General features: G+C 40.0%; 1 protein-coding gene across 4 annotated transcripts; it reads left to right on the top strand.

Moving 5' to 3' along the window:
* The first annotated feature begins 3145 nt into the window (after positions 1–3145).
* Positions 3146–13378, top strand: BMI1 (BMI1 proto-oncogene, polycomb ring finger). Of its 4 annotated transcripts, XM_079768437.1 has the most exons (11): positions 3146–3705; positions 8386–8516; positions 8845–8941; positions 9515–9570; positions 9670–9720; positions 9878–9986; positions 10063–10108; positions 10536–10634; positions 10980–11060; positions 11143–11281; positions 11364–13378. In XM_079768437.1, exons 2-11 carry the CDS (start codon positions 8405–8407, stop codon positions 11369–11371), a joined length of 798 nt encoding a protein of 265 aa, XP_079624563.1. In that variant the 5' UTR covers positions 3146–3705; positions 8386–8404; the 3' UTR covers positions 11372–13378. The 4 variants fall into 4 exon arrangements, with proteins under 4 accessions (XP_079624563.1, XP_079624560.1, XP_079624562.1 ...); XM_079768434.1 differs by having other exon boundaries at positions 3147–3705; positions 11143–13378; XM_079768436.1 differs by lacking the exon at positions 3146–3705 and adding an exon at positions 4047–7656 and having other exon boundaries at positions 11143–13378.
* Positions 13379–14208: the final 830 nt, after the last annotated feature.

The raw sequence follows: 14208 nt of genomic DNA, 5'->3' as shown, positions 1-14208 counted from the left end.
TTTTAAAATAGGAACTAAACTTTGATTTCTTTTTTCCTTTAGCACTTATCTAGAAGACTGTAAATTTGATAGAGAGCGAATAGAACTGTTTTGCACAGAATATCAGGTTATTTACTTCAATTTTTAAAAATGAACAATTACTGTTTTTTTCTATTCTGTTTGCAAATATGTTTTCTTTTCTTTTTTTCCACCCTCCAGAATAATAAGGATTCCCTAGAAATCCTACTGGGAAGGTAGGTACTGTGTAAAGTGTCAAGTTGAGCCACTTTTCACTTGCAGGTAGGAATGAAGAATGCTGGTGTGAAACAAAATAGGGTAAAAAAAACAGGGATTTTGACCAAAAGAGAAGGGGCCACAGGGCAAGTTAAACAATTGAAGTTAAGCTAATGTTTTTAAAAGATGAAGTTTATTGAGATACTTTTTTAAATGATCTTTTACTATTCAAAACTTGAAAATAAAGTTTAACAATGTTTTAAATTCAGAATGGATTAAAATTTTGTGTGGGGGGTGGAAGGTAGAAACCATTCTTAGTAAAGAAAAATACTGAAAGTTTTCTGTAGTTATTATGTACAAAATTATCATTGTATCTTTCAGTATAGGCAGATCTCTCCCTCATATAACTGATGTTTCTTGGCGTTTGGAATATCAGATAAAGGTAAAGTTTAACTGTTCTCTAAGGGGTGTTTAGGAAACTTAAAAAAGTAGAGTTGAACACTGAAATGTGTTGTGTTGTTTTAGACCAATCAACTTCATAAGATGTACAGACCTGCCTATTTGGTGACCTTAAATGTAGAGGTATTTATACATTAGCCCTGTCTAAAAATTAAATGTGTAATGGAATTTCAATTTTCTTGATTTAAACAGCATTTTTTTCCTTCTCTAGAACACTGATTCCCAATCCTACCCAGAGATTAGTTTTAGTTGCAACATGGAACAATTACAGGTACAGTATTAGGATCTGTGAATATGTCCATCTTTTTATAGATGTTTAATTGAGAATTATGCTTTTGGAAAGTTCAAAAGAAAAATAATCTTATCATCTGTCAGTAGATAATGAAGATTGGGTAAGGATTTAATGGGAAGGAAGCTTCAAGAGCAATATTTTAATGTAGACTTCACTTTTGAAATTAAGATGATACTAATAGAGAATTGATCTATATTGGCTGTTCCTTTCAGTTAAAGAAAACTTTTGAGTGTATTGTTGAGTGTAAATTCCTTCTGTTTGTGATGGTTTGATCCAATAGGACAAAGCAAAATTATAAACATGGCTTTGAAAATGTATTCAGAAATTGAATTAAACTTTCAAAACAGGATTTTTAAACTGGTTTTAAAAGACTTTTTATAAAGGGGGAACTATACATAAAATTCTAAAATTTTATATTGCCAATGTAAGGCTGGGAAAATTCACCACTACATTGATTAATGGGCATGACAACGAATTTATTTCTTACCACTTAAAAATGAAGATGATTGCTTGAAATTTTGGTGAAATTGAATTTTCCAAAAGGCATCTTCTGCATTTTTTAATGTAACAATCAACTTTAAACTTTCAGAAAATGTAAATACAGGATAATCTTTGTTAGATAACTTGAGAAATTTAATTCATATATACCTTGCTTGTTAAGAGGATTCGGTTATAAATCATTATTTCCAATCTGTGGGCAAGTAGCCGATTTGAAGATGAACTATTTTAGAGGAAAACCTTCTTTTGATGGTCTGTCAAAGGTTAATATCCTTGTGAATTTTAAACTTTGTTTATAAAATGTCTCCCGACTTTTTTCTTGAATCTTTCTCAAACTTGGATACTTCTTTCCCGTGTTTTATCATAAAAAACAGCGTTATATACGTCTTTTAGGACTTAGTGGGGAAACTTAAAGATGCTTCGAAAAGCCTGGAAAGAGCAACCCAATTTTAACTTGGGGAAGTTAGCGACCTGCCCGCGTCTGGAAGACCAGAACTCCTTGACATCTCCGTCGGCCGAACCGTCGTTTGGGTCCTCTATTTTTAATAGAAAAAAATTTCTTTTTGGATTTATGCTGCTCATCAATTTTGACACTTTTTTACACGTATGAAAAAGTTTAGAGGGAAATTCTGCCTACGTGTTTGAATCTTTAGTATTAACTGTACATTGATCCATTTTGATCATTTTTCAAGTCTTAAAAAAGGAAGTAGACAGTATTTACATTCTGAATAAATGCGTTCTCTCCAGAAGAACTGAGCGTTTGTTTTAATGTGTTTGTCAGTTATTACTCTGAAGACAGAACGATTAGCGTTAACTCTTAACGACTGTCTTTCCTCTGGGTTAAAATTAAACCTGGTGGGAAAGGTGCGCTCTCCCGGGTTGAAGACTCCGGCTTTGAGACTTGGGGAGCCGGTGCAGTCCCCCTGCGGAGGGGCGCTGGCCCGTCCCGTTACCAGCGCCGGGGGACTTGCCCGCAGCCCGACTCTCACCCGCGGGGCCCCCCGAAGCCCGGCCCGGCCCGCTCCCGCGCGGCGCTCCTGCCGGGAGAGTGGCTGCCCGAGCGCGCCCCGCCTCGGCCGCTGGCGGGAGAGGAAGGGGCCGCGCGGCCGCGGGAAGACGGGGGCAGGCGCTGTTGTTTCCGCGAGCCCAACTCGCGCGCAGGTTCCGCGGCGCCGGAGTCTGGGCCGCAGCCCGTGGGGGCGGCTGGGCCGAGAGGGAGCGGTGGCCGGCGCTCTCCTCGGCTAGAGCCTGTGGACTTGTGCGCCGCGGGCGGCGGCGGCGGACAGAAAAAAGAAATAACGGGGGTGGGTGCGTGGGGTGGGCTGAGCTGCGTGCGGGGAGGGAGCGATGCCCGCGTCCGGAGCTGGGTGGCGCGAGTGACGTGGTGGAGAAATGCCTCCGAAGCCGCGGCCGTCGGGCAGCGCGAGGGGGAGGGGGCGGGGGCGGGGGCCGGGCTGCGCGCTCCGCTGGGAGGGGGCGGCCACGGGCCCGACTACACCGACACTAATTCCCTGGCCGCCCTTAAGGAATGAGGGGAGCACGTGACCAGGGGGCGGGGGAGGGGGCGGGCGGACTCTGAGCCATTTTGGAGCCGGTGTCAGTTTCCACTCTGCCTTCAGCGGTGCATTTTTTTCCACCCTCCCCTCCCCCTCCTCCCCCTGCCACCCCTCCCCCCGCCGCTCCGCACGCACACTCCCGGCGCCCCCCACTCGCCCACTCCCCCCACAGCAACTATGAAATAATAATTGTAGTATTAAAGGCAGAGATCGGGGTGAGACAATGGGGATGTTGGCGAGGGAGCCCCGATCCGGATTAGAAACACCTCCCGGCCCCGCAGAATAATACTGATCGCGCCCCCTCCGCGCACGCCCTCCCCCGAGTGCGGAGCGGGAGGCGGCGGCGGCGGCTGAGGAGGAAGAGGCCAAGGAGGAGGAGGCGTTGGAGGCTGAGGAGGAGGAGGAGGAGGCCGAGGCGGAGGAGGAGGAGGCCGGAGCGGAGGAGGAGGAGAGGAGGAGGAGGAGGAGGAGGAGGAGGAGGAGGAGGAGGCCGGGCTCCGGAGGCAGCATGAGCAGAGCGCGGCGGCCGCGGCTCCTCTCGGCTGCGCTCGTTGCCCATTGACAGCGGCGTCTGCAGCTCGCTTCAAGATGGCCGCTTGGCTCACATTCATTTTCTGCTGAACGACTTTTAACTTTCATTGTCTTTTCCGCCCGCTTCGATCGCCTCTCGCCGGCTGCCTTTTCCGGGTACGTAGGAGTAGAAGCGCCCCGGGCCGGGGCCGGGGGCCGGCGGAGGCCGCGCGGGGCTGGAGCTGGCCGCGGGTGGACTGGGAGCGGCCCCCCCGCGCCTCGCCCCGCCGGCCAGGAGGGCGCTGACAGCGTGGGCACCGAGCCCCGCGCCGCCGCCGCCGCCGCCCGCCGGGCCCCGCGCGCCGCCCGCGCCCGCGAGCACGCGCCCGCGCCGCCCGCCGACTCCCGCGGCGCCGGGACCGACCCGCAGCCCGCGCCGCGCCGCGCCGCCGCCAGCCGGGCTCGGCGCCGCTCCAGCCGCCTCCCGCTCTGCCCGGACGCGCCGCGCGCGGCCCCACGTTTTAGTTCCTTTCTCCCCCCAGCGCCCCTTTGCACCCCTGCGACGCACATGGCCCCCGAGAGGGACACTTGTGTGTGCAGCCCCTGCGGCTCTCGCGGCCGCGGCGCCCTTTGTTGAGAGGTAGATTTGGATGAAACGGGGACGGGTTCCTGAAATCGGGAGCTGCTTGGGTCAAGTGGCTTCCCTCCTCTCCCGAAGAAAGGGCTTTTGAGGGGTTTGAACAACCAGAGAACGCCCCCATTTTATAGGGACGGGTTACGTGGGGGGCAGCGGTCCCGCCAAGGTGAATGTTAGGCTGGGGAGAGCCCAAATAAAAATGTTATTAACTTAAGTTGGAGGGACACTTGTGTGAAATTGGATGGCTTGTAAGATGGCGGTTCCCAGTTGTTTCCAAGGTTTCCTGCGTTTGTGTTTAAAATGGTAAAGTTTTCAAGGTGTTATTTGTTACTAGTCTTGGATAAGTTACCTAAACATCACTTGGGACGTGCTCACTGGGAAGTGGCCATTTCAAATTTGGAGCTTTTTTTTGGAATGATGGTGGTGACTGGACGTTAGTCTTGCAGGAGGTTTCCTTTCTTTTCAAGCTTTTTCCTCCCTTTTTCCCTCTCGGAGACTACAGTTTTTCTCTCAACCTCTACAATGGGATGCACTTAGAACCACGACTTAAGTCCACTATGTTTTATAGATTTTGCTAAATGTCAGCATAGGTCCTATATGGTAAAGAGATGCTTTGGAAAAGGAGCACCAAAAAGTGATTGAATATAATTATAGTTACGCAGTCTTTTGGGTTTGACAGCGATATTGTCTGATCTTTTGGTCCCAGAGATGTACAGTTAATAATTGGAAATAAACAAGTAGAGAGACTTTGATAATTTCCAATTGCAATAAAAGGATTTAGTGGGCTTAGTTGTCACGGTTCAATATTTGAAAGAGAAGGATGCATTAACCCTTTCCCTTAAACTAGGCAAAATTCTAGGCATATTTTCCCAAATACAAGTGTAGGTTGGTGGTACCTGGAATATTATGAGTAGTTCAATTTATATCCTTAACCTTCAAATTCTGGAAACACATTATAAGCTATATTAAACACTTGAAACTTAAGGATGCAAATTGTTGACAGTATATACTAATTTATGAGACTACGTTAACATTTGAATTAAGTAGTCTAATCAGAATTTCTCAGAGGTTGATTTTATGAGCAAATTTATAAAATTTTAATACTTGAGTACATTCCCATACTTCTACCCCAGAGTGCAAGTGTTTGAAATAACCTACCTGTGCAAGTTATACATTTAGTAACAATATCTTTAAGGTCATGGGTAAGTCATTGTGTGTGCACTTGTGTATACACATACACACACTTTTGTAAGAAAATTGAGCATTTCATTGTACTTGATATTCTACCAAGTCCTTGGATGAGCATTAAGCAAAATTCTCCCTAGGAGCCAAGCTAACCCCTACTTCACCCATACTTGCTTTGGGCTGTGAGCCTCTACTGGGGTTTTGAAATTCATTTGCATTTCTTAGATTGCAATAGTCAAGCCAGTTGTTAACATAATAAGAACTTGCTTCTGTTTTCCTTCATTTTGACATTACTGGTATTAGGCCTCCAATCAAATTGACAGCCCCAACTAAGTATGCCATAATGGCAAGTTTTAACTATTGAATATTTTTACCATTGTACGTCTGATGCATTTTTGCTTGCTTAGTTGGCAGTTTCTATGTTGGAACCTAGAAGGTTTTCACTTCTAAGGTGCAAGTGTTTCTTAAACCTTATCAGCATGTCAAATGTTTTCAGTCTTCATTAAGCTGCCAGTACTTTCAAATGGTGTAAAAAGACAAAGACCTGAGTTTTATATAGTAACAAAGTGATACTTATTAGCATCATAAATGATAATAGGGTTGTGGCCAAATTCTTCTGAACTTAGGTAGAGGAGTTGTGTGAATTAAGACTTTAAGATGAATTTGAAAGGGTTTTGGTCAAGTATATGTGACTTAAATATTTAAAGCCAATCAGTAGATAACCCTCCACTGAGGTTTGACTGTTCTGGTGTGATATATTTGTGTTTGGTGTTGGTTTTCTATAAAGTAGAGAAAGGCAGCTCTTTTTATTGAAGCCCTAACTTAATCTTCATGATCGGTGGCATTAGCGTGGTGTGCTTTCACGGGCTAGGGCAGATCCTGTGGTGTCACAAAGAGTTTTCTTTAACAACCAAGAATACTTGTTTGTAATCACCAAGTGCAATGGATTTAAGTATTGCTACTCTTTAGGGATCCTGCTCCACCCTCAACTCCTCTGCAACCCTACTTAGACTTATATCAATAATATGTTGACAATATTCTTCTAAACAAGTAACCCAGAGGTAACTGAGGAGTCACACATGAAGCTTTCTGGTTGAAGTCACTGGTTGCCTCTGTAGGCACTTTCATAAAAGAGGTTTTGTTTTTACCATTTTTTAGTACTCTAAAGCTTTTAGTTTCAGCCATTGAGGTATGTTCATTGGTATTTCCCTCCCCTACATAAAAATTTCCTAAAAATTACAACCTTAGATACATCTTCAAGTTTCACAAGCTGCCAGATATCTATTCAAGGCAACTTGGAGAATGTCCTTCAAGGCAGGTCTAGAAACTTAGTCTTATTTCAGGTTCTGAAATGAGTGAAGTGGGAGTAAAATGTATTTTTCAAGAATACTACACGAAATAATTGACTTCCTTGATTGTCCACTGGTGTATCATTGCTGATAGTTTCCCACTGTGACTTTTTATAACATATAATATCTGTTGGGAATATCATTGCATCGTGCGGGGGTCTCTGTGGAGTTTAGGCTGAGAAAATGGCATTTGTTTTTCTCTTCCATGGTTGCTCTGGGTTGACAAGGTGTTGATTTAGCTTTGGGAATGGGCTGTGGTCACATGGTTCTTTACATATTGTCACTATTGTGGCGATTAAAGAAGTTTTTCTTGTCTCCAGCATAGCTCAAATAAAACAGGGCTTTCCCCCTTCTCCTCTTCTTGTAAATTTCAGTTTTTAGCCTTTTCAAAACTTTGTATCGCTCATCTAATCTACAGCAGAACTTCATATTAAAGAAGAAAGCTTTAGAGAAGTTCAGTTCAATAAACATCTCTGCAATTTGAGCTCTGACGGTTTCGGGCTAAGTGCACAGTTGGCAATTCTCAAAAGATCCCTTCGTGAAATTTTTGATCTAGTGATTGCAAACAGGAGAGACCGAAAGAGTCAAGATCTAAAAGAAGCTCTTCGCACAGCATCGACGTGGAAAGAGGCCCCCAAGAGTGTCCGAAATGGCCGGGAGTGCGGTTTGCATTTCCCTTTACCACTCGCCCACTCCGGGGTCCCCCAAACTGCCCCTCTGGGTCGTGGCGGGCAGGGATCTTGTTCCCGAGAGCCGTGGGCCTCGTGGGGCTGCCCCACCCCCGAGCCTCGGCGCCCGCACCCCACCCCGCCCCCGCGCCGGCCCCGCCCCCGCGCCGCGCCGGCCCCGCCCCCGCGCCCGCCGCCTCTGCCACCGCTGCCCCAACCACCCCGCACGCCTGCCGCTCGGGCTCGGCCTGGGTCCGCAAGGAGTTGTAGCTGTGGCCGGATGCCAAGTGTAAGTGTAAGTTGCTATGGAAACCCCGACAGAGGCGAGTTCCGAATCCGGAGCAGACGGAGCCGCGGAGCCCCGGTGCTGCCGGATCCGCCCCTCGCATCCCGGCCCCCGGGCGTCCGCGCGCTCAGGCCCCAGCCCCAGGCTGACTCGAGGTGCTTCTCCTGAGGCCCCAGCACCCAGCTCCGGAAATGCCAGGGATGCAGATAGAGCAGAATTTATTTTCCCTTTGTGTTGCCTAAAAAACGTGCCAGGTTCTGGTTGCTGGAAGCGCCCAAAACAACAGGAACCCCTGGAAAGCCAGGGCATGCTCCTGGGTTTCGGTTGAAGATCCATAAGGTAGCTTTACAATAAACTTGGGAGACTCTGAACAAGCCCTAGCGGTTGGTAACTATCTGTGGGGACTGTGGGGCTTCTAGGCTGGAGGACAAATGGAAGAAAGAGACCCGAATACTCAGCTCCCTGCCCCCACCCCAGACCTCCTCTTGTCCTGCTGGAATGACCTGAGGACCACAAGTTAACTTTAGTTGGAACGTTTTCACCGTTTCAGGATCATTGATTCAAGCCTGATTAGTATATTTCTTCTGTAGAATTCATTGGGATAGTCTAGCTGTACAATGTTAAATGAGTTTCACGAACACCTCAGCATTTCAGAGCGTAAGGTTACTAGGAGTTGGAGATAATGTAGATTCTCCCTCTGTGAATTATGGCCAATATCTCTATGTCTTGCAGGATCTTTTATTAAGCAGAAATGCATCGAACAACCAGAATCAAGATCACTGAGCTAAATCCCCACCTGATGTGTGTGCTTTGTGGAGGGTACTTCATTGATGCCACAACCATAATAGAATGTCTACATTCCTGTAAGTACAAAGTTTTAGACCTTTTTTGTGTCATATTTCACATTTTATCCTGAAATAGGAAAACTAACAATTCTGCAGTCCATGGGAATGTTGGTACAAAGTGATGGAATTGTTTCTTCTCTTGCTTTTAGTGACTTTTTATTGATAAATATTTAATAAAATATAAGTATGCAATGTATAAATGTTCTCAGGATATTTATTAGTTTATTTTAATTAATTTAAAATAACTTTTGGCATTTACTAGTTTGCTACTATTTTCCATTTTTAACACAATTTTAATGCTTAGCATATAATTTCTAAATTTGCAAAAATGTGTTTTTACTTCTAGTCTGTAAAACATGTATTGTGCGCTACCTGGAGACCAGCAAGTATTGTCCTATCTGTGATGTCCAAGTTCACAAAACCAGACCACTACTGAACATAAGGTAGAAAATTTTTAAAATCATTGTTTGTAAGTGTTGTTGGAATTACATAATTTAGTGAAGGGTTACCCTGTTTATTTCTTCACAGATAATCTACCCTCGAATCCCCACCTAATGTGTATGCTTTTTTGCAGGGTAGCCCTTAATTTCATGCCATGTTAATAATGACTAATTGTAAACAAAGTTCAGTGTTATTCACGTGATTTTAAGATTTTTGAAAACTGAATCATTTTTTCATTGTTTTATTGATATAATAATAGGCAAAATTGAATGTGTTCAAAGTGCTTCTATTCTCTCTTTATTCTCTTTCATAGATAATTTAGTAACTTGAAGGGCATACATCTCATGACTCAGTAAAATTCGAAGAATTTATTGAATATAAAATAAAGTATTTTTCTACTGATTTAAAATAGTGCTACTACATAAAGAACTTTTGTTATCTTATTAATGTAGTTATAGACAGAGTCATAGTCAAGTAAAATACAATAGCAGTAGGAAAACAAGGAATCTATAATAACTTGTGAACATTTTAGTTTTTGTCACATTGATAGTTTATTTTTCTAATTTATTTTTCAGGTCAGATAAAACTCTTCAAGATATTGTATACAAATTAGTTCCAGGGCTTTTCAAAAGTGGGTAACTTGCTTAAAAATTAATTTTAAAAAAATATTTTATCAGTTTTACCTGCTATACCAAATGTTTAAGTCTTTCACCCCCCTCTTCCCCTTTAGATGAAATGAAGAGAAGAAGGGATTTTTATGCAGCTCATCCTTCAGCCGATGGTAAACTCTTTGGAGGGGGAAAGATATTTTATTTGGAGGGAGAACTTTCAGTAATTTATTAAAATTGAATTTAATCCAAATATCACTTCTATTCTCATATATAATACATAATTAAATACTTAATTTTTAAAATTTGACTTTCATAATGTCTTTATAGCCACCAATGGCTCTAATGAAGATAGAGGAGAAGTTGCAGATGAAGATAAGAGAATTATAACCGATGATGAGATAATAAGCTTATCCATTGAATTCTTTGATCAGAACAGGTAAATTCTTTAGGAAATGTGATTTATACTTGTATGTTTATTAGATACATTGTTCCACTAATGATCTGTTTCTTAGATTGGATCGCAAAGTAAACAAAGACAAGGAGAAATCTAAGGAGGAGGTAAGGTTCCACGTTTCAAAAGCATAAAAATATATTTAGATTCTAAATTTTTGAGTGTATGTTTTCTTTTAGAATATTCTAGGGTCAGATGATGCTGTCAAATGGAAGAAAATTGTCATGTTTGATGTTTAAGAGTGACTTAGATATCTGATAGTTTATAAATAGAATTTAGTTTATATATGATTGCTATTGTTACAAAATATTTTAAATAAGTAATGTTTAATGCTTTGATATATTTAAAGTTTTCTTATTATATCAGGAATCTGTTCATTTAATACTTATAAAAATAGTAAATGCAAAGTATAGTTAAGAATTTAGTCATGTCCCACTTTTGGGGATACCTTGTATCATTCAGACAATCTAATTAAAACTTTTTTTTATCTGAAAGTTAAGAATAAAAAAAAATTACTTTTCTGAATGTACTTAGGTGAATGATAAAAGATACTTACGATGCCCAGCAGCAATGACTGTAATGCACCTAAGAAAGTTTCTCAGAAGTAAAATGGACATACCTAATACTTTCCAGGTATGTACTTTACAGTGTTCTTGCATTAAATACAGATATTTTTAAAATTCAATGACTTTTTTCTTTTTGGATTCTGAATCCCAAAAAGCAGTAAAATTTTAAAAAAATTTAGTATTTAACTTGGAAATATCTCTTAAAATAAATTGTTTTATGCTATGAAAACAAATCCCTTAGTAATTTCAAGAAATATTTTTTCTCATTTGAGATTTCAAGAGTGATCCTTTGTCCAAATGTTTGGAGAAAATGTTTTTTAAAGCACTTTTGGATTATATTTAGACCAAAAAAAAAAAAATCTAGATTTACTTTTGCACTGTGATATTTAATTGAAATATCATTTTTCAATAGATTGATGTCATGTATGAAGAGGAACCTTTAAAGGATTATTATACACTAATGGATATTGCCTACATTTATACCTGGAGAAGGGTAAGTAGCATATCTGATACAGATTATTGTGGTAAACTGTATTTAAAGAGTTAAGATTAATTTCTTCCTTTTAACTTTATAGAATGGTCCGCTTCCTTTGAAATACAGAGTGCGACCTACTTGTAAAAGAATGAAGATCAGTCACCAGAGAGATGGACTGACAAATGCTGGAGAACTGGAAAGTGACTCTGGAAGTGACAAGGCCAACAGCCCAGCAGGAGGTATTCCCTCCACCTCTTCTTGTTTGCCTAGCCCTAGTACTCCAGTGCAGTCTCCTCATCCTCAGTTTCCTCACATTTCCAGCACTATGAATGGAACCAGCAACAGCCCCAGCGGTAACCACCAATCTTCCTTTGCCAGTAGACCTCGAAAATCTTCAGTAAATGGGTCGTCAGCAACTTCATCTGGTTGATACCTGAGACCTTAAGGAAAACAATTTTAAATCCCTGATTTATATAGATATCTTCATGCCATTACAGCTTTATAGATGTTAATACATGTGACTATCGTCCAATTTGCTTTCTTTTGTAGTGCATTAAAGTTGGCTATAAAAGATGGACTAGATGTGATATTGATATGGACGTTAATTGAAAAGAAAGATTGTTCCTATGAAGAATTGGTTACTGAGAGGCAGACAAGATTTTTTTCTGTGTTAGGAAAGATATGAAATGGTTTCTGTAACGGTTGTTTGGATTTGAAAATATTCTGCAGTGGATATAAACATTTGGCCATAGTTTGTTAATCTCAACTAACGCTGCCTACGTTACATTCTTCTTGATTGTTCTTGTTATTAAGCTGTTTTGTGAACCTGTAGAAAACAAGTGCTTTTTATCTGAAAATTCAACAAACAGAAAGAATACGCATAGAATAATGCATTCTATGTAGCCATGTCACTGTGAATAACGATTTTTTGCATATTTAGCCATTTTGATTCCTGTTTGATTTTTACTTCTCTGTTGCTACGCAAAACCGATCAAAGGAAAGTAAACTTCAGTTTTACAATCTGTATGCCTAAAAGCGGGTAACTACCGTTTATTTTACTGACTTGTTTAAATGATTCGCTTTTGTAAGAATCAGATGGCATTATGCTTGTTGTACAATGCCATATTGGTATATGACATAACAGGAAACAGTATTGTATGATATATTTATAAATGCTTTAAAGAAAATATTGTGTTTCATGCATTCAAAAATGGTTGTTAAAATTCTCCCAACCGGTTCGACCTTTGCAGATACCATATGTTTGAGCCTTTTCGGCATAGGATATTTTTAATGTGGATATCTAATTCTAAAGTCTGTTCCTTTGGAAGTAATTGGCAAATCATATTGACTTTCTGTAGTGATACATGTTTACTTTTAAAATATGTTGCAGAAAAACTTTTAACAAAGGAATTTGGAAATAGTGTCTTCATTTCCCATTGCTTATGATGAAATTACTGTGTTTTAAAAATGTATATTGATCACTATAATCTTAAGACAAATTTTAAAATAAACCAGCAAATTGCTGGAGGAAGACATTTTATCTAAAATTATTTTAATATGTGATATAACAGTAATTTAAAATTTAAGAGTTGCTTTTATAGTTGTAAACAGTGGCATATGCCGTCTCTCTAATAGAAGCAATTTATCATGAGCTTCTACAGGTATTAATTTTTAAATAGAGTGAGCATATTGAATTTAAAATATGAATAACCTCAACAATTTTCAGTTTGTATTTTGCTTTGGTCGAACTTGGTGTGTGTTCATCACCCATCAGTTATTTGTGAGGGTGTTTATATGAATATTGTTTCATGTTTGTATGGGAAAATTGTAGCTAAACAATTTCATTGTCCCCAGTCTGCAAAAGAAGCACAATTCTATTGCTTTGTCTTGCTTATAGTCATTAAATCATTACTTTACATATATTGTTGTTACTTCTGCTTTCTTTAAAAATACAGTAAATGAAGTTTTATGAAACTACAAATACATATATTTTTATTTTGACCTAAATTTGTACAGTCCCACTGTGTTGTTTCTAATTATAGATGTAAAATTAAATTTCATTTGTAATTGGGAAAAATTCAATAAAAGGGATATTCATTTAGAAATTAGCTAAGACTGTAATAAAAATTTGATATGAAGCACAATGTGCAGAAGTTTTGGAAACCCTATTGTGGATAACAACAGACAAAAGCTAAAGGGAATCCATTGCTGTCTTAAATAATGATGTTGGTAAGAAGTACATGATTTGTTGTATAATTGCTTAAAAACCCAATTGAAAGATGTATCTGTTTATTTACTTTATAACCTTTGAAGTAAAAGTTACCCATGTTTGCCAATTTTGGTGAATTTAACTTCTTTTTCTAGGCCTCAACTTTTTCATATCTAAGACAAAGAAAAGTTGGTTAATGAAAGTTGCAAGTGGTATTTTTACTTTGGATGATTGTGTGTATAAAAAAAATGAAAAAACTTTTCAAAGGCCAAACACTTCAAATGCTAGTGGACTGTCATTTGACTTATTCAAAACCAAATTGTAAAATCAACATGGGACTTTGACTTTAGTGATGAATTTATTTTTGAAGTTATTAAAACATCAGATATTGCATTTATGGCTTAACAGTTTTATCATACTTGAAAACATACATTTATTTTATTTGAAAGTATTTTTTTTCCTACTCAATTTGAAAATTGCTTAAGCAATTAAAGGGTATTTCAGCCAAAACGTCATTGTCTTTTAATAAAATAGAAGATTACAATGTTTTGAATTTTCCTATAACCAGCCATCACAGTTGGGCAATTAAGATTTAAAACTTTTGTTACACTACTACTTTAAAAATTTTCAACCTTGCAAAAACCTATAGCAAAGCTAACTTTGTAACTCTTAGCAGTAAAAGCAGGGTACATGAAAAGTCAGCTTTAAGTTTGGCTTTTGCTTCTGAAAAGTATTCTAGGATTCTATACTACAAAGTTAGTGCTAACAAAATATTCCACAGAAACTGCCTAAATTGATTTCACAGATTTTAGCTTAAAAGCAGAGAGAGAATGAAGCTAGTTGCTGTTGTGTAAATAGTGATCTATCTTGCTTTATACATGCATACCACTTTACAACTGCTTTTTGCTTTTAAAATTGCCAGCCGGCCGCTAATTGCACCGAGTTTGAAAAAAAAGA

Source organism: Cnephaeus nilssonii (assembly GCF_951640355.1).
Source record: "Cnephaeus nilssonii genome assembly, chromosome: 1".
Lineage (NCBI taxonomy): Eukaryota > Metazoa > Chordata > Mammalia > Chiroptera > Vespertilionidae > Cnephaeus > Cnephaeus nilssonii.
Note: the sequence above shows the minus strand (reverse complement) of the source record. Positions and strands in the feature narration are given on the sequence as shown.

Bases quoted from the DNA above. Each gene is read 5' to 3' on its own strand.
- BMI1 (XM_079768434.1), top strand. From the start codon at position 8,405: ATGCATCGAACAACCAGAATCAAGATCACTGAGCTAAATCCCCACCTG. The intron at 8,517-8,844 runs GTAAGTACAAAG...TTTTACTTCTAG, and splicing joins AATAGAATGTCTACATTCCT to TCTGTAAAACATGTATTGTG. The intron at 10,635-10,979 runs GTATGTACTTTA...ATTTTTCAATAG, and splicing joins ACATACCTAATACTTTCCAG to ATTGATGTCATGTATGAAGA.